At 51.7% G+C, this 25,137-nt stretch overlaps 1 protein-coding gene across 14 annotated transcripts in view; it reads left to right on the top strand.

Moving 5' to 3' along the window:
• The window catches only part of BCOR (BCL6 corepressor), a 121,567-nt gene that overhangs the window by 95,962 nt on the left and 468 nt on the right, over positions 1-25,137 (top strand). For 6 of the 14 annotated variants that reach the window (XM_032329821.1, XM_032329819.1, XM_032329818.1 and 3 more), the window contains exons 5-15: positions 544-597; positions 1,083-1,269; positions 7,069-7,329; positions 7,711-8,055; positions 8,660-8,985; positions 9,261-9,515; positions 13,875-14,041; positions 15,218-15,363; positions 15,827-15,904; positions 16,100-16,256; positions 17,510-17,797. In XM_032329821.1, coding sequence (XP_032185712.1) covers positions 544-597; positions 1,083-1,269; positions 7,069-7,329; positions 7,711-8,055; positions 8,660-8,985; positions 9,261-9,515; positions 13,875-14,041; positions 15,218-15,363; positions 15,827-15,904; positions 16,100-16,256; positions 17,510-17,797 — 2,264 coding nt within the window. Of the gene's footprint in view, positions 1-543; positions 598-1,082; positions 1,270-7,068; positions 7,330-7,710; positions 8,056-8,659; positions 8,986-9,260; positions 9,516-13,874; positions 14,042-15,217; positions 15,364-15,826; positions 15,905-16,099; positions 16,257-17,509; positions 18,614-22,845; positions 23,143-25,137 lie in introns of those variants that run through there. The other 8 variants (XM_032329824.1, XM_032329825.1, XM_032329829.1 and 5 more) reach the window with 8 other exon arrangements.

Genomic DNA, 25,137 nt, shown 5'->3' with positions numbered 1-25,137 from the left:
CACGTAAATATATGTATGACACGTGTCCAGTAAGGGGACGTGAGTGGTAGCACTTAGGAGGTTCACGTGTCCAGACACTTGCCGTTATCCTGTAGATGCTAAGAGAGCTCCACGCAGACGCTGCTAACAGAAGTATTAATGATTGCGAAGGTTAGCTAAAGACTGCATGATGTCCCCTATCAGTTGCTTTGACTTCTCTGCCATTACTGTATGTTAACGAATAATGCCTAGCAATACTGCTTAGAAATGTCTTACGTGATACTTGGTGGAGATGTGTGGCAGCCGCGTGTCTGTGGGATTCGGGCAATTTTTTTTTTTCCACCCCCCCCAAAAAAAACCTCGCTTAAAGGGATAGAGTTATGTGTTTAACTTGCTAGTGAATGATAGATGTTGTATAGGAATTTCCTTAAGATATTTTACTTTTAATTAAAAGCTAAATAAAGCCAAATTGTGTTGCAATGTGAAGAAAAAAATTGGTTTATGCTTATAAAAATGGATGAAGTTATCTAAATGATCCATTGAGTGCCCATTTTAATTACATAGATGGAAGGATTACAAGAGGACAGTATTTTATGTCTACCCGCTGCTTACTGTGAGGTCAGTTCTTCAAATTTTTATTACTAGAATCTTACATAAACCTTTTGAGTTAAATTTCATTTCCAAATATACAAAGGGAAGTTTGTGGGCCATGGTCGTCTTTTATTCATTGTGCATTTTGTTTTCTTTTCTGTTGTTTTTGTTTTGTTTTCCTTTGCGTTGTGTTTCTGTTTTGTTTTTATTTACCTCCAAACGAGAATGTCTCTGTGCTATGGTGTATGCGTGGCTACACATACACAGCGCGTTTCTCTCTCTCTCTACATATGGCTTCACGAGTACAGACTGTGTGATTGCTTACGTATAGCTACTCTTACGTTTTTATCTATTACGTTTTAAAATATCTCAGTCGTATCATAAATTGTGGTTGGTTTTGGGCAAACTTTTCTTTGAAACTACTTTCCTTTAAGGTAAGGCAAATGAAATAGCTTTTATGGTAAGGTGTCGTGTTTTTTTTTTTTTCTTCCCCGTCTCCGTTCTCTTTCTAGCGTGCAATGATGCGCTTCTCAGAGCTGGAGATGAAAGAGAGAGAAGGTGGCCACCCGACAGCCAAAGACTCTGAGGTGTGCAAATTCAGCCCTGCAGACTGGGACAGGTTGAAAGGAAATCAGGACAAAAAGCCAAAGTCGGTCGCCCTGGAAGAGGCCATTGCCGACCAGAATGACAATGAGAGATGTAAGTAAACCCCCAGCGGCTTACCCGTGGTGCGTGGGGTGGGGGGCACTGCTCCCAGAGCTCAGGGAGGCGATGGGGAAGCGGTTCATTGCTGCGGCCCTGTGGCTGATGGGCTGCTCAGAGAAATAGGCCGCTGTCACCAGTCCAGGAGGGAAGGACCGATCGTCTGTTTGAACAAGGTGGTGTCCAGGGACGGAGGCACCCGTGGAAGACGACTTCCTGGGGTGCTTCTCCTTTTCTAGGGAAATACCGGTCCTGTAGTTAGTGACGTTCTGATACGATACCAGCAGGAGAATGACCACAGGAGACATAAGTGTGTCCATGTGTGTTGTGTCCTATTTGTAGTGGGTGCAGATAAGCTGCCCTGCCCTTCTTTTTGGTACCAGTGGGCTGATGCTTCCAGCCAAAGGTGCCTCCCCACCCACCACAGCGACAGCCTCCCAGGGAACGGAGGGTTCTCGTGTTCTCCCTCTAGAGATAAAGGTTTTGTTAAAATGGGACAGGGTCTGTTGAGGGCACCAGAGAGAGGAGATCATTGTTTTCAGTGGCACGTTTGTTGGCCACGGTTAGATGTTGACAGCATGATCCAGGGGTGTGGAATAAACCAATATAAAGAGGGGGTCTTCCCGCCAGACAGAGGTGGTATTCTGTTGGGTTGGTCAAAATGGAGAGGAAGCAAGGGCTTTTCTCAAATCGCTCTTCAGGCCCAGCAGTGGGTTCCCCGCTGTGGTCTGGGGCCATGGGATTTGCCCACGAGATGTCCCTGGCCACCACGGTGTGTGGGCGGCAAGTGGAGAAGGTCTTTCTCCGTCTCTTTTAAATGTGCACGCGTGGGAGCCCAAAGGGCGCTCCAGACCTTGGAAACCTCACTCGTGAGGGTAAATTTGGGTGTCTGGCTGAGTGTCAAGGTGACGGGGGTTGCAGAATCCTCCTGACGGGGCAGGCAGGGATGGGAGATGCATTTGTGCGGGCTCCGGGCTGTTGGGCGTCATGGGTTTGGCGTTCATTGGTGCCTGATGGTGTTTGGGGGAGAATTTGTGGTTCTGGATGGAGTTTGGGAGACTTTGTGGCCCCGGAGAGGGCGCTTCTTACTGCTGTGGGCACAGACCACCCCCAGCCCCCAACCCCCGTCCCCCACAGTCAGCCTTGGGGTCAGACAAAGGCCTGTGGCCAGGTTTCTGGGTAGGCCATGCCAGGACCATTTGTTCTCCTTCAGTCTCAGAAGAAGGGAGTTTTTGTTGCTAGTCAGTGGCGGGGACTCTGATGTGCCTGGAGTAAAGATTTCTTTACTCTTCTACCTCAGGGGGATTGATAGGGAAGCTTGGAGGGTCTGAGCTGCTGTTCAGTAAAGCAGAAGCGAGGACAGCCTTTGTTTCTGATTTGCCCATAATGCCAGCTCTTGGGGAAGCCTCTCAGGGAGACCTGATAGACGTGAGCAAAGCTGAGTTAACAGGTAGGTGCCTCTCTGAGGGGAGAGGGAGTGGGTGAGGTAGGCTGGAGGAAGGGAGCAGCAAGTTAGGCAGCCTTGAGTCTTCTTGCCCTTTGTCTGGGTTTCGAGTAACTTGGCCAGACCCGGGATGGCTGCTGTTCTTCCCATCTCACTCACCCTGGCTGCCTTCCCAGGGAAGTTTATGTCCTCCGCATCTTTCCTGCTGATCCTAGAGTCGAGTACTCGGTCTGGTCAATGGAGAAGGAGAGCCCAGATGACTCAGAAAGGCCTCCCTCCTTCCCCTCCCCGGAGTCCCTCCAGGCTCAGTCCGTTGGGTTCTTTTCCTGGAGCACCCAGGACACGCAGCAAGACTTGGGTCATCACCAGGAGCCGGAGAAGGATTGGGGAAGGCGGGGGTGGGGGCTCACTTTCAAGGATGGGGGCAAAGAAGGGGGTAGGTCACCATCCCCAGTCTTATGGGGACTTGGCAGTTTGTGGAGGAGTGACCTAGAGGAACCGTTGTCCTTGCTGTCACGTCCTCAACTAGGGAACAGTAGGTGCTGGATCCATTTGGCTTCAAGTTAACGGGTTGTCTTGTCCTTTTGGCCCTCGTGTCTTGAGCCCACGTGGGCTCAGGCCCTGCCCCACGTTGGTTCTCTCCTCACAGGGGTCCATGTGGCCAAGAGCCAAGCTGTGAGCACGTGGGAGCTGGGGTGGGGGTGGGGGTGGGCAGGGGCTCTGAGGAAGTTACGGGATGCCTTCCAGATGACTTCCTTCTCCCCAGGCTTCCCTTCCCTCCCGCAGACCCCAGGAGCTTCTAAGATGATGGGTGCTTCCGGGAGGGGCTGGCCTGACAGGAGCGAATGTAGTCAGAAACCCCATGGTCGGGATTTTCATGTCTTTTTCGTGGTCAGAGTCAGTTTTTATTTTAAAAGTCCAGCTGATGCCTTTAGGAGGCTTTGCCGCTTTGGAAGTTTATCAGTAGAGGAAACATCAGTGGCATTCTGAAGGTGGGGAGGGACAGGGACAGTCCCTTCCCCCATGAACCGGGAGTGATGGTCTCCCTCGGCAGCCACTTGGCTGGAGCAGACCCGGGATCTGCCCTGTCTGGGTGCCTGGGCAGGACCTGGAGGAAGCCTCGGTCAGAGGACTTCACGAAGCTTTTCTCGGGCCTTGGACCTGCGTGTTGGTGAACTAGACTGAGTTTGGGATCAGAGGTTCCCCCTGTATCCCTTTTGTAGAGGCCTTGAGTCCCCACAAGGTTAGCCTTTACCGGGGGTGCTACAGTCACATGCAGAGGAGGGAGTTCCCATCATGGGGAACCCTCTTGCCTTGTTGAGGGCTCACTGGGAGGGGGGTGGGGGACTGGCCCCTGACAGCGGGGGTGGTTGCTTTGCTGCCCCCAGTGAGGCATAAATGTTGCCATGGCGAGCTTTCTGTGAGGTGGCGCTATGACATAATCAGAACAAATTGTGGGAGGCCCTTGAGTCACGGGACTGGCGCCACAGGGAGCAGGTGTTAAGCCACGAGCCACACAGCCACATTCACGTCTGCGTCGATCAGGTGACCAAGAGCGCGTGCCGTCCCGCCTGTAGAAGGGCTGAGAGTAGTGGTGGTGACCGACCCAGTGGTTAGGTCCCCTGTATCCAGCTCTCTGTCTCCTTCGCTCTCAAGGGTAACCCCATGAGCTCTGGCCAGAACGGCTCATCTCCGAGCCCTGGGCCGGGTTTGTGATGTGGAGTCTCCCCCCTCCCCAAACTTAGCTGGTGGCGATGTGTCTCCTGGTTCCTCGTGGTGGCTGCTCTTCAGGGTTCTTACTGAGGCAGGTCTTGGCTCAGTCCAATTGGGATCTTTGCCTGAGAGGCTTGGGAGCTGTGGAAAGGATGGGGGACCCTAGTCTGGGGAAAGACCCTCTAGCGGAACAGGGGAGACAGCAGCTCAGTGATGTAGTGTGAATAGGTGATTTTGTCAACCTGTGACTATAGCGGCAGGAGGATTCCTGGGGGGGCACGGGTGCGACTTTGCTCCCTCTCCTTGTGGGTAACGGGGTGCTCTCTGCCCTCAGGCGGCAGCTTCTCTGTGGGAAGCCTGGAGGAGACCTGGGGAAGGGCTCTTGTCCGCTTGTTGGGGACACTGTGGTGCAGTGAGCAACAGGGAGCTGATGTGTCCAGTCGGTTGCTGCTTGCTGACCACGGCGAACGGCTGGGCAGGCTAGGTGGGACGTGAACTGCACGGTTTGCAAGTTTGCAGCTGAGGTGAAGATGCACGGAAAGCCTTCTCCCGGAGCAAGGCACGCCTCATTAGGGGACCTGGGGCTGTTACAGGTACAGGTGATTATGACACTTGCAGTTAGAGTGTAAAATCCAGAAGTGGCATCTTGGGAGGGAGAGAGGCGTAAACGGATCAGGGCACGTCTCAGGTGTGGGCACCAAGGTGGCCAGGGCCCCACACCAGCTAAGCTGCTGCCTGACTATGACCGTAGAAGGTGTCCATCACCTCCCAGTCACCCCTGCTTTCAGATCACCTGCTTTGATCCATCTTTCCTACCTCGGGGCGGGGACAACGCGTACACTGAATTAACTCTAAAATGGCATAAGCTGGTTCCTATATTTGTGCACTGATCCCCAACGCTTCCCCCCGGGGCTCTCTGTGAAGGCCGACCAGAGACGCCAAATGGTGTCAACTGGGAGGGCTCACGGCTCCAGATTTTATGCAGTGGGGCTAACATGAAAGCTTGTCTGACAGTCTTGGCGTCCCGTCCACTGATTTCCCCAGCCTTTCTCTCCACTGGTCTTGGCCTGTGTTTATGAAGCCCAGTCCGGGAGGCAGCTGGCGGTAATAGTTCCACTTTACAAGTGAAGGGGGCCGAGTTGTAGAGTAGAGCTGTTACTGCTGGAGCAGTTAGGAGGGTCACAGAGCAGCGGGCGTGTGACACTCACAGCCCACCCCTCTGCTTCCCCCGCCCCGGCTGCCACTGAGCCTTGTATCCTCCCGCAGCCATGACAGTAGACCCACATGGTTGGGTCCTTCCACCATTGAGAGCACAGCCTAGCCGGGGCCAGGGATCGATCCCACCCCTCAACGCACACACGCAACTGACCACCACTAAGTGGTGGTGATGTCCCCAGGAAAAAGCCAATTGGGGAACCACGTGGGCTGGTCAGGAGCAGGGAGGGATATTTGAAGTGGCCCCCGGGGGTGGGGGTGGGGAACGCAAGAGGAATGGGGTTGGCATATGAAGAGTGTGTTTCTGACTTCATCGAGAGATGGACTCGCACAGTTTCTGCTCAGTGTTAGCAGAATACCAAGCTCCCGCTCCTTAACATCCCAGCGATGCTTAGGGAATTAAGTGTGTATTAGAAGAAAGGTGACCCAAAGCGTTGGTGAGCCATTTTTTAGACTAGAAAAACAGCAGCGCGTGATGTTGAGCTGAGGTGATTTAAGGAAAGGTCCCGAGGTGAGGCCACCCTCGTGGCTTAGGGAGCGCTGGAGGGAGCAGTGCAAGGAGACACACCTGTGGGCCAAGGGGGCGGAGCCTGGTGTTTGGAATGTCCTCAGGTGCTTGCTTGTGAAGGAAGGCAAGAAGGGAGTGCCAGGTGGGGTAACTGACGTCCCATGGGTGTGCATGGTGTCACTGAGGTGTGTGTGTGGGGGGCGGCTAATATACACTCTTTCCACTTTTTCCCTTCCTCCCATGTGAGAAAGACGGGGAACGAGTAGCGATAAGGTTGAGTTCTTCGAAATTGCCCTTGACCCTCGTGTGCACACCAAGAAGCCTCCTTTGGCTTCCCCAGGCTCCTCTTCCCATCTCCCTTGGTCCCCCAGCTTCTCTGCCTGCCAACACTCCCTGCCCCAGCCCCCCTCCTTCGCTATCTCCCAGTTGACCCAAGGGGACACAGATGCGGTCCCTTCTGCAGATGACATGTAGGAGCTATTTGTTCTCTTTATTACACAGCCTTCCTTTTATTTCAAAATAATGCCCTCAGCAAATGTTGCCCGAGAGATTTCTTCGGTCAGCCCTGGCTTGGTTGGCTCTTGCTGCAGGGTCACCTGCCCGCCTGCGGGAAGGGACCCGGAAGGGACCTAAGCGTCGTGAAGTTGTGATGCCTCATCTTCCGATTCTCCTCGCGCCCCAATTTAAAAAAGGTGCAAGGAGAAAGTTGAGCGTCATAGTCGCTTTCTGCTTAGCTGTCCTAGCCCTGGGACCTTCTGTTTTGGTGGCCTTTGTGCTTCCAACGTGTGAGGGCCCCGGTGTTCTGAAGAAGGGTCTGTGTGTGGCAGATTACCATGGATGGGCACGGAGGTCCTGTGTTCTCACGGTAACCTTTGGGCCTTCATTCCTTGTCCTGCCGTTGTCGCCCCCTCCCCAGGCGAATATAGTGCTGGCAACAAACATGATCCTTTTGAAGCTCCAGAGGACAAAGATCTTCCTGTGGAGAAATATTTCGTGGACAGGCAGCCTGTGAGCGAGTCCCCCACTGACCAGGCGGCTGTGGACATGCCACACAGCCCCACCCTCCGGCTAGACAGAAAGCGCAAAGTATCAGGTGATAGCAGCCTCACCGAGACGGCTGTGGAAGAGGTGCCCGAGGACCCTCTGCTGAAAGCCAAGCGGAGACGGGTCTCCAAAGGTGAGCTCAGTTGGCTTCAGCTGCCTGCGCATGCGGGGGGTGGGGGGGCGGCCAGACCCAAACTGTGCTGCCTGCCCTCACCACGGGGCGCCCAGGGGGAGTCCCTCGTGCGGAGCAGTGGCGGTCCCCCATTCCCGCCCTGGAGCCCTGGGGAAGCCACTCATGCCTCCCCTGTGCCCAAAGCCAGATGCAGGAGCTTGAGCCCAAAGATGGCCAAAGATACCGAATAAGTCCCCTTCCGAGAGACTTGGTGACCGGCTCCGGCAGAGGCAGGGACCGCTCACTCCCCTTCCCACCCCCACCCCTATTAGAGATGCGTAAGACAATTTGTTCCCCCCCCCAGGGGGCTTTTTGATTAATTTGTAGTTATTTCTCCATTAGATGACTGGCCTGAGAGGGAAATGACAAACAGTTCCTCTAACCACTTAGAAGACCCACATTATAGTGAGCTGACCAACCTGAAGGTGTGCATTGAATTAACAGGGCTCCATCCTAAAAAGCAACGCCACTTGCTGCACCTTAGAGAGCGCTGGGAGCAGCAGGTATCGGCAGCAGAGAGCAAACCTGGCCGCCAGGGCAGGAAGGAAGTGACCCAGGCGGTTCAGCCTGAGGTCACCGTCCAGGGCAATAACAGCCCCGAAGAGAAACCCGGCAGGAAAAGGGCTGAGGCCAAAGGCAACAGAAGCTGGTCGGAGGAGTCCCTCAAATCCAGTGACAATGAACAAGGTACGCAGAGGCCGCCCCGCTCCTGCAGGGTGGGTCACCGGCCTTCCCGTGGGCAAGGGCCCCAGGAGGAGCCGAGTGCCAGAGAAATGGACAGACCAGGTCGTGGCAGGCAGGGAGTGCTTTCCTTTCAGATCCTTCCAACCTCCCGTCCTGCCCTGGGGAGGGAGTGTATAGTGAGGGGAGCTCATCGTCTGGGGAACCCCAGCGGGCTGGCCGGTGCCCTCGGTCCAGCCTCAGCCTGTGTCTGCTTATTTAGGTCTATTTAGGTCCTGGGCACCCAGCTCCCCCCACCACACCACACCCCGGCCCCGTGGGTTGGGGGGTGGGAGATCTGGAAGAGCTGGCTCCTGCCCTCCTCCTGTCCAGGTCCTTTGAGGAAACTTGGGGCCACTTGGCGTTTTGTGGGTTAACCTACTTGCTGTTTGAATGTGGGATAATTAAAATATTAATGCTTTGGGAACATAATTGGTATATCTTTAAAAACTGAAGCCGCTCCAGTGATCAGTGCTAACAATGGGCTTTTCTTTCCGCACCGGCTACAACTGTGTAACGCCCGCTTCTTCTCCCCCTCCCTCCTTCCCGCCGCCACCCCCTCTGGATTTAGGCTTGCCTGTGTTCTCCGGCTCTCCGCCCATGAAGAGCCTTTCATCCACCAATGCGAGCGGCAAAAAGCAGACTCAGCCAAGCTGCACGCCAGCCTCGAGGCCGCCTGCCAAACAGCAGAAAATTAAAGAAAGCCAGAAGACAGATGTGCTGTGCACAGACGAAGAAGAGGATTGCCAGGCTGCCTCCCTGCTGCAGAAATTCACCGACAACAGCGAGAAACCATCCGGGAAGAGACTGTGCAAAACCAAGCATCTGATCCCGCAGGAGCCCAGGCAGGGCTTATCCCTAGCGGGAGACTACTATGTGGAGAACACGGACGGCAAGGTACCTCTTGCCTACCCCCTACCCCCACTCCCCTTTGGGCCCGGGACCGCACACCCCACCTGCTTGCCGCCTCTGCTTCTGGGGACAGAGGTTCTCTTTCCCCACATTCCTCCCCCAAATATCACACCCCACCCCCCAGGGCTGCTCCGTGCAACCCTCTTTTCTTCCCAAAACAAAAGCAAGGGGGAAAGTTCCTCCCTCGTTCGGGTCTGTCACTTGGGAAGGCGGGTCAGTGAAGCCTGGCTTAACCGTGCGCACACCCGGTTTTGTGACAGGTGACCGTCCGGAGGTTCCGGAAGCGGCCTGAGCCCAGTTCCGACTACGATCTGTCACCAGCCAAGCAGGACCAGAAGCCCTTCGACCGTTTGCAACAGTTACTGCCAGCTTCCCAGTCCACGCAGCTGCCACGCTCCAGCTCCCCTCCAGAGACCACCCAGTCGCGCCCGATGCCTCCAGAAGCTCGGAGACTCATCGTCAATAAGAACGCGGGCGAGACTCTCTTGCAGCGGGCCGCCAGGCTCGGCTACGAGGTGAGGGGCCTTGTTGGGGGTTGCCTGGATCCCAGGAGCCCTGGCCATGGCTCCTCTAGGCTGGGGGCGGGGGCGGGGGCGGGCAGTGGCGGGGTCCGGACACAGCCCCCTCCTCACCCGGGACTGGGCCGGTATTCCAGCGGGGTGTTTGCGCTCTCCCCGCTCGCGCTCCCGGCTCCTGCCGCTTTGCCGGCTTGTTCAGTCGCCACGTGAAGAGAAAGGCCTCTCTGATGTTCACGTCGTGTTCAGGCAGGTAGGCTGCTTCGGCACCCTCTAGTCTCGCTCACTTATCTCTGATACAAAATCTGACATAACCCAGGGCTTGGCGACTGGGGGAATTTTAATGAGCCCTTTTAGATTCTGATTAGCAAGGGGGAGAGAAGTTATTAGCTCTATTTTGGGTTGCCTGTGCTGTTCTGGGCAAAGCGATGCCCCTGTCGGGAGGGGGTAGGAGATGTCTGGGTAGGGCTTGGGGTTGGGGGACAACCTGAAGAGTCTTTTTTTTCCAAGAGGGCGTGCGGGGGAGGATGGGGGGGACTCGGTCAATGCCTAAGACTCACCGCCCCCTCCCCCAGCCTGCTTCTCTCCCAGACCGCCTCACGCTGCTGGACTTGCCCTCTGAGAGATATATTACCCCCTCTGCCCCGCGCGGCTCCCCCACCACGCTTGTCAGATGAAATTGTGATGTAAGAGCCCACAGGGCAAAGGCATTTTTTATGCTGGCATCAGCCCTCTGGGAGTTGAATGGTGGAAAAAAGAGGGCTCAGCAGGCTGAGTGTGGAGGTGTGGCCCAGGGCTGCCATGAGGGCCCGCGAGATGAGGATGCTCGGGATGGGCCCGGAGTCCCGGCCCCCAGACCTTGGCCAGCTCTGTGGCTCCGTCTGCTGTGTGGGGGAGCCCTTCCTGGTGTGACCGCCTTGACCCCCAAGCCAGACACACACACCCCCATTTCCCTCCCAGGGCACAACTTGGTAGGAAGTCCAGAGCACCCGTGATTTTTTAGCTTGAGGGTAGTTTTGGTGGACCGTTAAAGATGCTATTGTTGATGCCTTTTCTGGTGGTATTCCTCTTCTGGAGATCTCTGGATTGCCTGGAGAGAACTCTCTGGAATGATTCTTAGGGGTGGTGAAGTCCCTGTGGCAGCTGGTTGGCTTCCCGTGAGCTGAGAGCTGCAGCACCTAGGATGACCGACAGATACTCTACCCGACGCTGAGCTAGTTACACCCCGCGTGCCCGGCATTATTAGCTCCTTGGGTCATGACTGGTCGTGGTTGAGAAAAGGGGTCTGTGTTCCCGGCAAACATTGGATGAGAGGAGTGAGAGCAGGAGGGTAGGGCTCCCTGCTTCACTTCTGATCTTGGCATTTCCAGCAGTCTTCATTTGGGCCCAGAGACCTAGGGAGACCCTTGTTGGTTCTCTAAGGAAGTTTCCATTTTGGTTTTCTTGTGGAACCAGTGGGTCTGAGGCCTGGACCAAGGAGCATTTACTCAGTCCATGCATTTTTAAGCTACGTACTAGGCCTCTGATGGCACCTGAACCCTTGGAAATGTTTATGTCCTGACAACTGTGGGTGGGGGGTTCCCTTCATGCCTCAAGTTCAGCATGTAAGTTGCATAGATTACCAGTTTTGACGTTGAGCATGTATGTAGTGACTTTTAACTCCCAACTTTCTGGGATTTCGTTGGGGAGAATTTAAAACGCGTGAGGATGGCCATTTAGATTGGGCAGTCTCAATCTTTGAAGGTTGAAGGACCGTTTGTTTAACGCCGGAAAGGCATGTGTCATGAAAGCACTGACTTGGAAGAGTCTTACCGAAGTTCGTTTATACCACCATGTGTTTTTGCTTAGCTAGGGGTGCTGCGTGTCCTGAAAAGGGTGTCCGAGCTTTGTGTTGGGCTTCTCTGCTCCTTGAGGTTCAGAAACACCCTCTACGTTAAATAGAGCACTTGCGTGGCTGGAGAAACTCGAAGCTTTTCCCTCCCGGTAGAAAGGCTTCTGTTTCTTAGGCTAAAATGCCCGTGTGCAACCACATGCTTGTGCGTTTAGTGGTGATGGTTAAATTTTCTATGAATTGAATAAATCATGTTTTTAAAAAAGTTAATGAGGCATTTAATTAATTAACAATGTCGGGTTTATGGCCTTTATGGTTACATTTTGCGGTTAATGGCATTCAGCTTATAGCCGCTTAACAGAGAATTGTCCAACGAAAACAGTTTAATTTTGTTTGGAAATGGGTGAGCTGCCCTTCAAACACTCCCATTTCTAGTACAGAACGTAAGCCAGGAACTGTTGGGTGGACAGCCTTGCCTGTCCTCTCTGTGGATGACAGCAGTGGACAGGCGATAGGCCGCTGCCCTCCCAGCGAGGAAGCCATAGTTCTTTAGGCCGCTTGACCCCCTAACTAGACTGAGGCTTGCAGGCTGCTCATAGCAGCTGGATTGCGTCCCTCTCTCAAGGGGCCCTCTTGGGACTTCTGAATCTCCCCACTGACCAGGTACCAGAAGACGAGCTGTAAGTCTAGCACATGATGTTCGTTGAACTTGGGGCTCTTAATCTCTCCAGACCTCAGTTTCCCCAAGCGTGGAAGGAGAACGGTGCCACTTTCCCTTCCGGCTGTTGCAGAGGTTACTGTGGGGTAACAGGTGACATCCTCATTTGGGGAAACTGACAATGCTGTAAATAGCACAGCACAGTGAGGGCAAAGCCCTGTGGCCGTCCCGTGCCTGCTGCCTCTCCTCTGCCCTCCGGGAGAGGAGAGTCAACTTAACCTACCCATCAGGTTGGCCGTCCTTTGATTTCGAGGTACCCTGGTACCTCGAGGTACCCTGGTAGCGATGGGGGGTGTTTCCAGGTGAAGGCCGTAATTGTCAGAGCAAATAAACCCCAGTGGATAGGACACCCGGCAGGCTGCCGGGACCCGGGTAAATTGATCTGCGCACAGCAGTCGGTGGCGCTCGGACCTGATCCCGGAGCCACGTGACGAGGCCTCTCCCTGGCTAGGGCACCACAACTCATTAGCTTGCAGCCGTCCACTCGAGTCTGGCTAGTGAGGGCCCGCTAAAAGAGCAGCAGCTTCATGCGGTATCCTGGATACGAGGGCTTGGGGCAGGTGGCCTGGGAGCCCGGAGGATTGTGGGCTTTCTGGCAGGTTGGGCTCCCGAACGGAGAAACGCATCTGTGGGCATGCCTTCTTTCTTCCGCCTCCTGTTTCGGAGGGGAGCTGCTGTGGTGTGACCTGAAGCCACAGGACACTGATGGCCAGCTCTGCCAGCATGCCACATGAGGTTCACGGGGTGAGCATGTAGAACATTCTAGTTAGCTCCCAAGTAAGTGGTCGCTTTGGATGGGGCCTGGAAAGACCCCGAAAGGTTTGTAGATCCCAGCTTACATCTGCGGGTGGCTGGAATGACCCCTGTTTGGGGTTTAACAGAGGAGTTACTTCAAAGTTGTCACAGGGAGGCCTGCTCCGGCCCCATCCAGCTCCCCCTTGGCAAGTAGACTGTGTGTAGGCCAGCCTCGCGCAGCCCCAGCCCTGGGAGCCTGACAGCTCTCTGCTGGGCATGACTTGTAGGAGAGCAGGGCCGTGTGTTTTCTGGTGGCAGACGCTGTTCTGTGTGTTTGAAAACTTTCTTAATCAAGGTAATAAAACATTGAATAAATTACTGCTCTGCTTACCAGGAGCTGTTCGTATTAATATTTTAACACACCAAAGAAGTCAGATTAATAACAGTGATTCTAACGCAACCCATTGACACAGAATACCTTCTGAGATGGCGGGGGGAGGGGCAGACTTGTTTTGTTTAGTTCTCAAGACGAGTAGGTTGCAGCGTGCGACTTTTCGGATCCCTGTCTTTATTAACTTAAGTAGCTATGCAAATATCCCATATCGATTCTGCTCCCAGTGGGGCAGCGCAAGGTGAAGGAGAGATTGGGGTTATCTGAAGTGGTGTCCTGTCCTTTCTCGATGTTCAGTGGCGGTACAGAAAGAGCCTCACTCTTGGACCCTGCTTACCCCGCAAGCAGGAGCACGGGAGGACTTGGCTAACCTAACCCACCGCCCCTCCTTCTCAGTGTGAAGGAATGTTCTCTGGCTAATTTAATCTCTGTGCGTCGGTCATCCATATTTTTTACCTTTTTCTCTCCACTACCACCTACTGAATGCACCCACGGACTCCCGTCACATGTGTCTTGCCACCTTCACCAGCAGGGCCCCCGCCGGCCCGAACTGCTCTTGGGCTCAGGGACCCAGGGACACGCGCGTGCACCTCTGAGAGTAGGCACTGCCAGGCTCTGGAGAGGTCGCCCTTGTAGGCACAGAGGTCTGATGGCGTCCCCGTCTCCCCCCCCCCCCCCCAACAGGAGGTGGTCTTGTACTGCCTGGAGAACAAGATCTGTGATGTGAACCATCGAGACAACGCGGGCTACTGCGCCCTGCACGAGGCTTGTGCACGGGGATGGCTCAACATCGTCCGACACCTTCTGGAATACGGCGCGGATGTCAACTGCAGCGCCCAGGACGGAACCAGGTGAGTGGCATTGGTTCTTGGGGCATGGGGTAAACTCCAGAAGGGAAGGTGGAGAGCGATAACCTAAGCACATCAATGTTGGAGTCTTCCAGAACGGAATCAAGCAGACCTTTGTGGCAAACGTAGGTGGAACTCTAAAAATTACTAAGGGCTGCCCTGGACTGAAAGTCCTAAAGACGTCAGAGCTTTTGTGATAACTGAGGGTGTCACTTTTTTAACCCCTGCCCCCTTTGTCAGCATCTGTGAAATCACAGTGTATGAAATACGTGTGAATAGGTAGTCTCAGGAACACATACAGATGGAGGGCCAGCGGCCACTGGCTCCGTAGGACCTGCTATGTCCACTGGCATCCCCACGCCTGTCCCCTATCCTGTCCTTGACCTCAGGTCAGAGGCCCAGGTCGAAGTCAGCCCTAGCATCTTTCCCAGTTGCATGTGGGATGCAGCTGGGAGACAGGGCCTAGGGCTTTCCTGACAGGGGTAAAATTAGCAAAACTGCAAGGTATTTGGTGTCTCGTGGTTTCCAAACAGGATTTCCCCCCAAGATGGGACTGCGGGCAGCGTTCTGACCCCAGTGGACAGGGGCCATAAGGCTCTGAGATCTCAACTGCCCTTGCCCTGCCCGGGACTCTGCTTCTGGGCCAGAGGCGGGCTCATTCATCTCTGATCTGCTGGCATGCCGTCTTCTGGAGAGGCCCCACTTTGTACCTAGTTTTCATTTTTTTAAAAAGGAGTAGGATTTACCCTTTATTACTTCTGTTATTATTATTATTATTATGGTAGAAAAGTTGCTTGGTTTTTTGGCTTCCATGATGGTGTGAGTCCTTCACCCCACCCCGCCCCCGCCCTAAATTCTTTTTTCCCAGTCTGTGTCGCTACTTCAAGTTCATTGAAAATAGTTTCATTTTAGCTTGAGTTCCCCCTTGGGCCCTGGATTAAAATAGATTTGCATTTGGGAATTAGGTTTGAAATTGGCCCTTCCACCTGCCTCAGAAAGGGTTATGTGTAGAAGTAGCAGAGTAAGTCCTTGCTTGACCTTGGGCCACTCCCAGGGCCTCCATTTCCCTGTCCGGAATGGCAGCGGCACAGCTCCTTGGTGAAGAGGGTGCCTGGGAGGCTTGACGCACACATGTCCCATGGCGAGCACAGGTTTAATCCTACTACGCGTCTCTCCTAGACCACTCCATGATGCCGTTGAGAACGATCACTTGGAAATTGTCCGCTTGCTCCTCTCCTATGGTGCTGACCCCACTTTGGCTACGTACTCAGGTAGAACCATCATGAAAATGACCCACAGCGAACTTATGGAAAAGTTTTTAACAGGTACGACAAAGTTCAGGAGATGGTCTTAGTAGTCCAGCTGTTTTCTACAGTTTCTTCACACACTTATGTCCGGGGACTGCCCCTTCCTCACTGGGCCCACTCTCCTTCACTTTAAGGGACACTTGCTGGGGAAAGTTAGTCTGTCCGAGAACGGATACGTAATTCAGAGGACAGATACGTACGGTCTTTGCCTACGAGGGCTGAGAAAATTCTTCACTTACCCATCTAGCCTTTTGGGTGGGCCAGGGGCAGGGAGGGTGGTCCGTCTGTCTGGAAAGCAGGTGGACGGGTACGTAGGTCTGGGCACACGTAGCTGAGAACAGGGATTTGGAAGCGTTGCCCAAGAAGGAGCACTGTGGGATAGACAGGAAGCGCCGTGCCAGCTCTCACCGGGAAATGCCCCCTACCTTGGCCAGCGTTTCATTCCCCTACAGCTGGTTTTATCTTGTTTTTCTCCTTCCAGATTATTTAAATGACCTACAGGGTCGCAGTGACGAAGACTCCAATGGCTCTTGGGAATTCTATGGCAGCTCTGTGTGTGGTGAGCAGTTGTCCTTTTTCGTTCAGTGGCAAGTGAATGAGTTACAGAACTTTCTGGTGTGGGTGAGGGCTGGCGGGCAGCGGGTGCTGTAAGCAGGACTGAGTTGGGCAAGTTTTTCAGAGTCCTCTTTTGACAACAGCCAACCTCTCGGCGGCTGCTTGCTGACATCTTTCTGTCTCGTCTGCCCTCCCTTAGAACCAGATGATGAGAGTGGCTATGATGTTTTAGCGAACCCCCCAGGACCGGAGGACCAGGATGATGATGATGAAGCCTACAGCGATGTGTTTGAATTTGAGTTTTCGGAAAGCCCCCTCTTACCGTGTTACAACATCCAAGTGTCCGTCGCTCAGGGGTGAGCATGGCTGTCTGTCACGTGCTTGAGAACTAACTGGGCTGCTCGGGGGAGGGGTAAAGGGGGAGGGGTAAAGGGGGAGGGGCAGGGGTTAGAAACCCCTTTCAGCAGGTGAGGGTGGGTGGGTGAGTGAATGCTGTGAACCCCACATAATGCAGTAGATCTTTCTAGAAAAGGTCGGTGGGGGTGGGGGAGTATAGCATGGTCTAACTGCCCTTATCAGGGGACCCCCCCCCAAGGACATTGAATTCAGTGATTGGAATTTCATGGAAGAGTTGGGGCAACTCGGATCCTTAAGTCACTAAACTTGGAAAGGGGTCCTCTTCATGAGCCCCCCCATAACATGCCACTGTTGTGACCTTCCAAGATACTTGCGGTCTGTTGGCCTCTGCTGATATACCCCCCTCTCATATAAGATCGAAAAGAACATTCTGTGGTACCTGGGATCTTGACTGTCCTTGGACATGGTTAGATCCAGCCTTGCCCTGATGGTTGGGCCCTGGGGCCGCAGATGACCAGTCCCTTGGGGGTGTGTACGCGACAGGGGACTCTTTGGCTGCGTGTTGACACAGGTGCTTAATGAGTAACCTCCTCCTCAGATTCCAAAGTCGTAAACACGCATGCTGCTACAGTGACATGTTACTCGTGATAGAAGTCCTAAAGCCTGGCAGGGTAGCTGGGAGGAATGTCACACCTTCCTTCTCAGAAGAGACACTCCCAGGAGTCCCGAGGGGTGGGGGTGGAGGCGCAGGCGCCGGGAAGGGAAGGCCAGCCGGCCAGCCTTCTGTGTTGTGTTGATAATGCTTCCCTTCGGGAGGGTCAAAGCAGAGGACAGGAGAGACCCGAGGGGTGTCTGTGGGCGGCGTTTGGGCTGGGATACAGAAGGCTTCCCACGGTGACCAGAGTGAGGTGCTTGCCCTGGAGAGGGGTCACCTGAGAGCTGTGCTCGGAGTTGCGTGAGCAGGTGTGTTTGCCTGTCAGCCTCTGGCTGCCCCAGGACTCCCCGAGATGAGGCTCCTTTCAAGGTGCTGTCCCTGCTGCTGTCTAAGTCCGGCCGGTCCTCTTTCAATGGTCGCTTCACAATCCAGACACATCCCACCTCCTCACCAGCTTTTCTGGGGATGATGAGACCCTGGGACGGGGTCCCGGCAGGGTCCCCACAGGAGCGGCCAGCCCATTCGCGTGGGGGTTGTAGCTCCAGGCACCTTCAGCTTGGCCCAGAAGCTCGAGCCACTCTCCTGTCTCATCTGCAGGCCTCGAAACTGGCTGCTGCTCTCGGACGTGCTCAAGAAGCTGAAAATGTCCTCCCGCATCTTCCGCTGCAATTTCCCCAACGTGGAAGTTGTCACCATCGCCGAAGCCGAATTTTACCGGCAGGTGTCGGCCAGTCTCCTGTTCTCCTGCTCCAAAGACCTGGAGGCCTTTAACCCCGAGAGCAAGGAGCTCTTAGACCTGGTGGAGTTCACCAGCGAGCTGCAGACTCTGCTGGGCTCGTCCATGGAGTGGCTGCATCCGAGCGATGGGGCGTCAGATGACTACTGGTGAGCTGGCTGGGCCCGCCGTGTACAGTGTGTCATAGTGTTAATCTCTGTGCATATGTGTCATAATATGACTATTTCTGTAAAGAAAGGACACTATTACATAGGAAAATATCTCTTCTTTATATAAGAGAAACGACTCCACAGTCAGAAGGACTTAGCAACATGTTCTGTTTCTGTCTCTGTTTTGGTTTTCTCTTGTTTTCTTGTTTGTTTTTTTCTCCTTTTTAAACCTCTCCATCGGTTTGTATGAAGTTGTTACAATGTCTCTTTACTTTTCAAATGCACACCTGCTTCTGGGATATGTTCATTTCTACTTGGAACATTAGTTTTCTTTTCATTTCTTTTTTAAGGAAATCAAAAATATGAGGAAAAGGAGCTGCACACTTGGACTCAGTGTCCCACAAAGCTCCCGTGACCGCGACCACCATGGTTTCACGTGTGGCCACAACCCCGTGGTTGGTTTGGGGGCGTGAATTGGGTGAAGGCACTTGGCAATTGTTGTAACTTTTATGTTATGTTTACAGAGTACCTGCTCAGGCCAGGGAAATGCTATTGGATGTAATCCAGTAGCGTGTAATATAAATTCAGACCATAGCCACACACAACAACTAATTGTATGAAACTTTTATATCCTAATTTAAAAGCTGTGAAATTAGTTTTCACGCATCAAACCGGATTGTTTATATGTTTAAACATTTTATGCTCTTATTTAAAGAAGACTTTGAGCTATTTTTTTCTGTACCCTGTAAAATATTGAGAACTAACATAATATGTTGAGGTTGCTTGAAAATGTACATAAAACTAAAATTTTCTGAATTGTGTGTTTATGTTTGAAATCTGTGTTTTAACTTTGTAAGTAAATTCTCTGCCTTTGTATTTATATTTTACAAAAATTTTCTTAAAAGGCAATAAACCTGTTGAGGAAAGGAGAAAACGGAAGCACCTCGTGTCCCATGTTTCCCTGCAACATTACTGTTGTCACAGATGCTTTTTAAGCAACAATGATGGTCAGGGCCCCACAGTGAACTTCAGAGGAATCTGTAGTGCCTAGAAACCAAAGCAGATGGAAGATTTCAGGGGAGTTTACTCAGAACAAAGTTTTGAGGCCTGTTCTAAATACATTTGGATGTCTCTTGGATCCTTCTCCCAGCTTTTTCTCTTAATGCCCCGGTACTCCCTTACATTGTCTTTGGCCGTGACGGCGAACTATAGTAATAACATCGTGACCAGCCCTTCGTCTTTAAGGAGCGATCCTTCCAGAAACAGGGGGGGTTGCGTCCCTTCTCCCTCTAGACCTCATGTCTTTTTGTTACCTTTTGCAGTCCAGACCTATAGTTTTGACCACCCTGACACTCAGCCGCCCGCCCTTTTCTAGCAGTATCCGTGCTGGGTTCTCTCGGTTGGTGCTCAGTTTCTGTCCCATGTCCTTTTACATCCTTCCTTCATTGCAGAGGCTGGAAATCTGAGAGCTGCTAGGCTCCCTTGCAGCTAGGATCTCAGCGTCCGTTTGGTTTGGAAGGCAGAGGGGAGGGAGAGGCATCCTCCTGCTCTAGTAGCTGCCAACAAGCCTGGAGAGCTCATCGACACACACTGGCTGGCTGGCGTGACTAGACCAGCCTTCCAACATCGAGTCTTCAAAAGCAGTTGGGGTCGTGGTGGCCGCTTGCCAGTGCCCGGATGACAACCCTGGTGGATTGTAGTGGAACCCAGGGGTCCCTCCCAAAGATTTTATAAGCATGTGCTTCCTTGTATCAAATCCACTGGTGCTCAGAATGTCCTGAGTGCTTTCTGGGCCTACCTGGAACGCTGAGAACGCGAAAGCAGAGCAGTCGGACAGGGGTGCTGGGGTCTGGGAGGAGGCCGCAGGGATGATGTGGTGGAGTGGGGTCTCGAAGCGCACAAAGGGTGGCGTCAGCAGGCCTCAGTAGGCGGGAACAGCGAGGCAGAGCTGGGAAGGGGGACTTCTAGCACCGTCGGATAGCCTGGCGTATGGAGTGAGAGAGCCTCTTGTTGGGGAAGGCTTGGAGTACCTATAACGTTTGGGATGGGTCCTGAAGACAAAAGGCAGCCAACAAGTGGTTTTGATCTATTAATGCTTCCAGGAGCGCCTGGATGGTTTGGTCCGTTAAGTGTCTGCCTTCAGCTTACGCTGATCCTGGGGTCCTGATATCGAGCCCTGCATCATGTTCTCTGCTCAGCAGGGAGCTTGCTTCTTTCTCTGCCTCTCCTCCTGCTCTTGCTCGTGCGCATGCGCATTCTCTCTCTCTCAAATGAATAAAATAAATCATTAACGCTTCTATTTAAAAAGAAATCCACTTTCATTATTAAGAAAACAATCCATGCCTTTTACTAACTGAATTTTTTTTTTTAAAGTATCCACCCCCCCAAATAAAGTTCTTTGAGCAGTAAAAAACGGAGGGAGGTGGGGCGCCTGGGTGGCTCAGTGGGTTAAAGCCTCTGCCTTCGGCTCACGTCATGATCCCAGGGTCCTGGGATCGAGCCTTGCATGGGGCTCTCTTCTCAGCGGGGAGCCTGCTTCCTCCTCTCTCTCTGCCTGACTCTCTGCCTACTTGTGATCTCTGTCTGTCAAATAAATAAATAAAATCTTTAAAAAAAAGAAAGAAAGAAAGAAAGAAAGAAAGAAACGGAGGGAGGGAGGAAGGAAAGGAGGAAACCACACATTTCAAAAATACAGGCTCCTGGCCTCCCTCCCAGCCACCTTTTCTGCCCATCTCCCACTCAGTTACCACAAACAACCCGATAATCATTTGCCGAGTTACCGTCTTTTAGGAAGTCCCTTCCAACATCAGGTGAGAGTGGCAAAAAGGTAAAAACAAATAGCAAGACCCGTCACCCAGGCCCTCGGAAATAATTTAAGCACAAGAGGACCAGTGAACCCAAACAGAAGGAAAGAAAAACGCCAAGGCATTCAGCTCTGTAATAGTTTGGGTTAAACTAACTACAAAGGTAGTTTTATATTTGGGCTGGAGGCAAAGGAGGGCTCAAGGCCAGCTGAGGTTCCATCCCAGATGAGGGGCATTTTTAGTAATCAGGCCAAGAAAACAGGTGGGAGCCCCAGGTTTAAGGGATGGATGGGGGAGTAATGCACTTGGTTCAGGAAACACTGGAGGCGGTGGTTCCCGTGGCTGGAGGAGCGTTAGCCTAAAGAACGTGGATTGAACCGCCAGCGTGTGTGGAAACATGGATGAAGGAGAGCCAAAGCGTTGACCGTGGGTACAGAGGAGATAGCACAGTCTAGAAGCTCCCCTGTGGGAATCGAGGGGACACCGGTGTAGACAGTGAAGATGCAGGGTAAGACATGTAGACCCCCGTGGCTGCGGTGAGACCACAGGGAAAGTGAGTCATTCACTGCTCACCCCGGACAGAGGGCAGCGGTATGGTTCTTTCTGCTTCTGAAGGTGTCCTGTCCTCCCTCTCCCAGGTAGACTGGCTGTGACCGCTACCTGAGCAGCATCCCTCGACCAAGAAATGTGGGAGTCATTGTCCATGTGTTGGGTCCCCAAGGCCCTAGAGTGACGGAGCCACAACCCCATCCCTGCCCTCCCCTGCCTGGCTTTTAGGTGGGAGACAAGGAAGTGATGTCGAGCCAGGCCACTGTTCATTTTGAATTGTTCTACTGCTCCACCCAAATCTCACCTTCATATACTTCCCACCTGTGTGAACTTTGAGTTTGTTCTCTGTTGGCAAATTGTCCTAATAGTTGTTATAGTAGGGGACCAGAGACATCCAAGTCTCCATCAGCGGGGTTTCCTGGGGAGATTGTTCAATGAAAAGACAAGGGGAAGAAAAGTATGCGTGGTTTCCTGCTATTCAAGTTGGGAATGGGGAGTTAACCCTAGACACCTCTCTGTTTTGTTTTAAACATGAAACACCTTTGAAAAAATTCTTATGTCTGGGGAAAATAGAGCTGGCCACAAGTGAAAGAGGATGGGAGCTAAGCATCTCGGAATTTCCTTATTGTATAGATTGACTTTAGAGTTTCTGTAGTTTTCAACTGTAAGCAATGCCTGCAAATAAAACAAAAGGAAGCAAACCTAACTTGGACCCCAGTTGATAACACAACCACACAGGAAAAGAATGATTTCAAGTGACTTTAGAACACAATCAATTGATTATATAATCCTTTGTGGATTTACCTTGAGGACAGAAAAGGGCAAAAAAAAAAAAATTTTTCAAATTTGTTTTCAGTAATCCTATCCTTGGTGGTGGCATCCGCATTGTTATTCTGAGCTGGTCCTGTTTGTGTTGTGAGATAAAGCGGAAAAGTATCTGTTGTTGTTGGGAGCTGAGATTTTCAGCAAGGGAAAAAGGAGATGCAAATGTACGATTGGTGAGGTTGAATACAAATTACACAGTCCTGAAGCTGAATTAGAAGTAGTATCACTATGAAGTCGTGATGAATTTTATCTTAAAAAAATATATCGGGGCACCCAGCTGGCTTAGTTGGCAGAGCATGTGCCTCTCAATCTCAGGGTCACAAGTTCGAGCCCCACGTTGGGTGCGGGGGTTACTTAAAAATAAAATCTTTAAGAAATACATTTCGTACCAAAAATATATATTGAAGCTCGGTCTACTGAAAAGGCCCAGAAACAATGACCTTTAGAAATGGGCACCACTATGTCCCAGACTGTGGTTTCTAAATACCTTATCCCACTACAAAGAATTGAGCTCCCTTCGAGCAATGGTTGACTGCAGTTTGAGGAGGGAGACAGTTGGAGGGGAGTATGGGTGTGCACAATAAGCTGGTGGGGCTTTATCAGGAAGACAGCAGCCAACTTGGAGAAGCCCCCAATAGGATAAATATGGGTTGCTTTGAGCATCAGTGGGGATAGCTGCAGTGAATATAAATAAGCATGAATATGTTCCCATTTTGAGTTCATAAAGGTAGGCAAAACCAAACTCCTTGACACCCCACCCCCAACCCTGTTGGGGAAAACCTCATCAGTTGAAAACTGGCAAACAAAGGGAAAGAACTGAGCATTTTCCCTGCCTTTCCTAAACGAAAGAAATGTTTTGTTCTATGACAGTGTCCCAGCCAGGATCTGAAGAAATTACAGAACGTTACCAGTTTACGACCCTTCATGAAACAGTGGATCTGGGCAGTGATTGTTTATGAATGCCAAAATTACCAAAAAGAAAGGAAAATACAAAAAGGAACAACCAGTCATTGTGAGCCTCCCGAAGGGAAAACATTTCACCTCATCTGAAGTTGTCTTGCCAAAAATTTGAACCTGAAGACTGATCAAGGCTCTAGAGCAGTGGTCCCCAGTAGAAATATAATGTGAGGGGGGCCTGGGTGGCTCAGTCGGTTGGGTGTGTTTGTCTTAGGCTCAGGTCATGATCCCAGCGTCCTGGGATCGAGCTCCATGGGGGGGCTTTCTGCTCAGCGGGGAGCCTGCTTCTCCCTCTCCCTCTGCCTGCAGCTCCCCCAGCTTGTGCTCTCTCTTTCTCTCTCAAATAAAATCTTAAAAAATAATAATAAACCATTAAAAAAGAAACTCAATGTATATTTTGTGCGCACGCAGACACACACACACACAACACACACCACTTTACAACTTCGACTGGCCACATTTCAAGTGTTTGATAGCCCATTTGGCTAGTGGCTACCATATTGGACAATGCGAGTCTAGATCAAATCACAATTTACAGGAAATACAGGGGCAGAAGAACATGGTAGGATGCTATGGGCATGAATTCAGCACAAGTCAGACTGAGGCTCTACAAGATTCAGGATTCCGTTTCCTCAAAGTGTAAAGAGGAAACATGGAGGGGAACCTGCAGACTAATAGACTTAAGAGAAACACTAAGAGTTGTAGAATATGGATCTCAGAGTCTTATTTGAACAGACAAACTAAAAAAAATATTTGTGAAAACCAGGGGTGCCTGGCTGGCTCAGTTGATAGAGCACACAACTCTCTCATCTCAGGGGGTCCTGAGTTCAAGCCCCAGGATGGGCATTGAGTTAGCTTAAAAATAAATTGGGGTGCCTGGGTGGCTCACGATGAAGCATCTGCCTTTGGCTCAGGTCATAGCCCCACATCGGGCTCCCTACTTAGCAGGGAGTCTGCTTCTCCCTCTGTCCCTCACCCCACTCTTGTGCTCTCTCGCTCTCCTCCTCTCTCTCAAATAAAATCGTTAAAATTAAATAGAATTTTAGGGGCGCCTGGGTGGCTCAGTGGGTTAAAGCCTCTGCCTTCAGCTCGGGTCGTGATCCCAGGGTCCTGGGATCGAGCCCTGCATCGGGCTCTCTGCTCAGCAGGGAGCCTGCTTCCTCCTCTCTCTCTGCTTGCCTCTCTGCCTACCTGTGATCTCTGTCTGTCAAATAAATAAAATCTTTAAAAAAAATTAATAAATAGAATTTTTAAAAGATACATTTGTGAAAACCAGGGAAATAAAAACACTGAACATTTTTGGTGGAGTCCTTATCTTTTAGTAATAGATGTTAAAATATTTATGAGTGAAATAAGATATCTGGGATTTGCATCAAAATCATCCAGGAGGAGGGGTAAGGAAGAGGTATAGACAAAACAAGCCTGATCATCAGTTGGTAATTGTTGAAGCTGGTGAGTTTTTGAATTGTTGAATTTTAGTTATATTTGAAATTTTCTACAATAAAAAAAATTTTTTATGGGGCACCTCGCTGGTTCCATTGGTAGACCATGCAACTCTTGACGTGGAACCTGCTTTAAAAAAAAAGTTAAAAAAAATGTTTTAAATGAACATCAGTACCTGTCTTTCAGAGTTGTCAGGATTAAATGAGATAATATATGTAGAGCACCAAGCACAATGCCCAATAGATAGTAGGCACTGGATAAATGTTTAGGTTCCTCCTTTTGTTTAATTTTAAAAAAAGATTTTATTTATTTATCTGACAGACGAGCTCACAAGTATGCAGAGAGGCAGGCAGAGAGAGAGGGGTTAGCAGGCTCCCTGCTGAACAAAGAGCCCGATACAGGGCTCAATCCCAGGACCCTGAGATCATGACCTGAGGCAAAGGCAGAGGCTTAACCCACTGAGCCACCCAGGCGCCCTTAGTTTCCTCCTTTTAAAAAAGCTGGACACTTGGGGTACCTGGTTGTCTCAGCCACTGGAGCATGTGACTTGGGATTGTAAACTTGAGCCCCACGTTGGGTGTGGAGATTACTTAAAAATAAAAAAATCTTGGGGCTCCTGGATAGCTCAGTTGGTTAAGCGTTTGCTTTCAGCTCAGGGTCATGATCCCAGGAGTCCCAGGACTGAGCCCTGCGTCGGGCTCCCTGCCCAGCAGGGAGTCTGCTTCTCCCTCTGCCTCTGCCTGCTCATGTTGTCTTCTCTCT

Source organism: Mustela erminea, chromosome X (genome assembly GCF_009829155.1).
Source record: "Mustela erminea isolate mMusErm1 chromosome X, mMusErm1.Pri, whole genome shotgun sequence".
In the NCBI taxonomy this organism is placed as follows: domain Eukaryota; kingdom Metazoa; phylum Chordata; class Mammalia; order Carnivora; family Mustelidae; genus Mustela; species Mustela erminea.
Note: the sequence above shows the minus strand (reverse complement) of the source record. Positions and strands in the feature narration are given on the sequence as shown.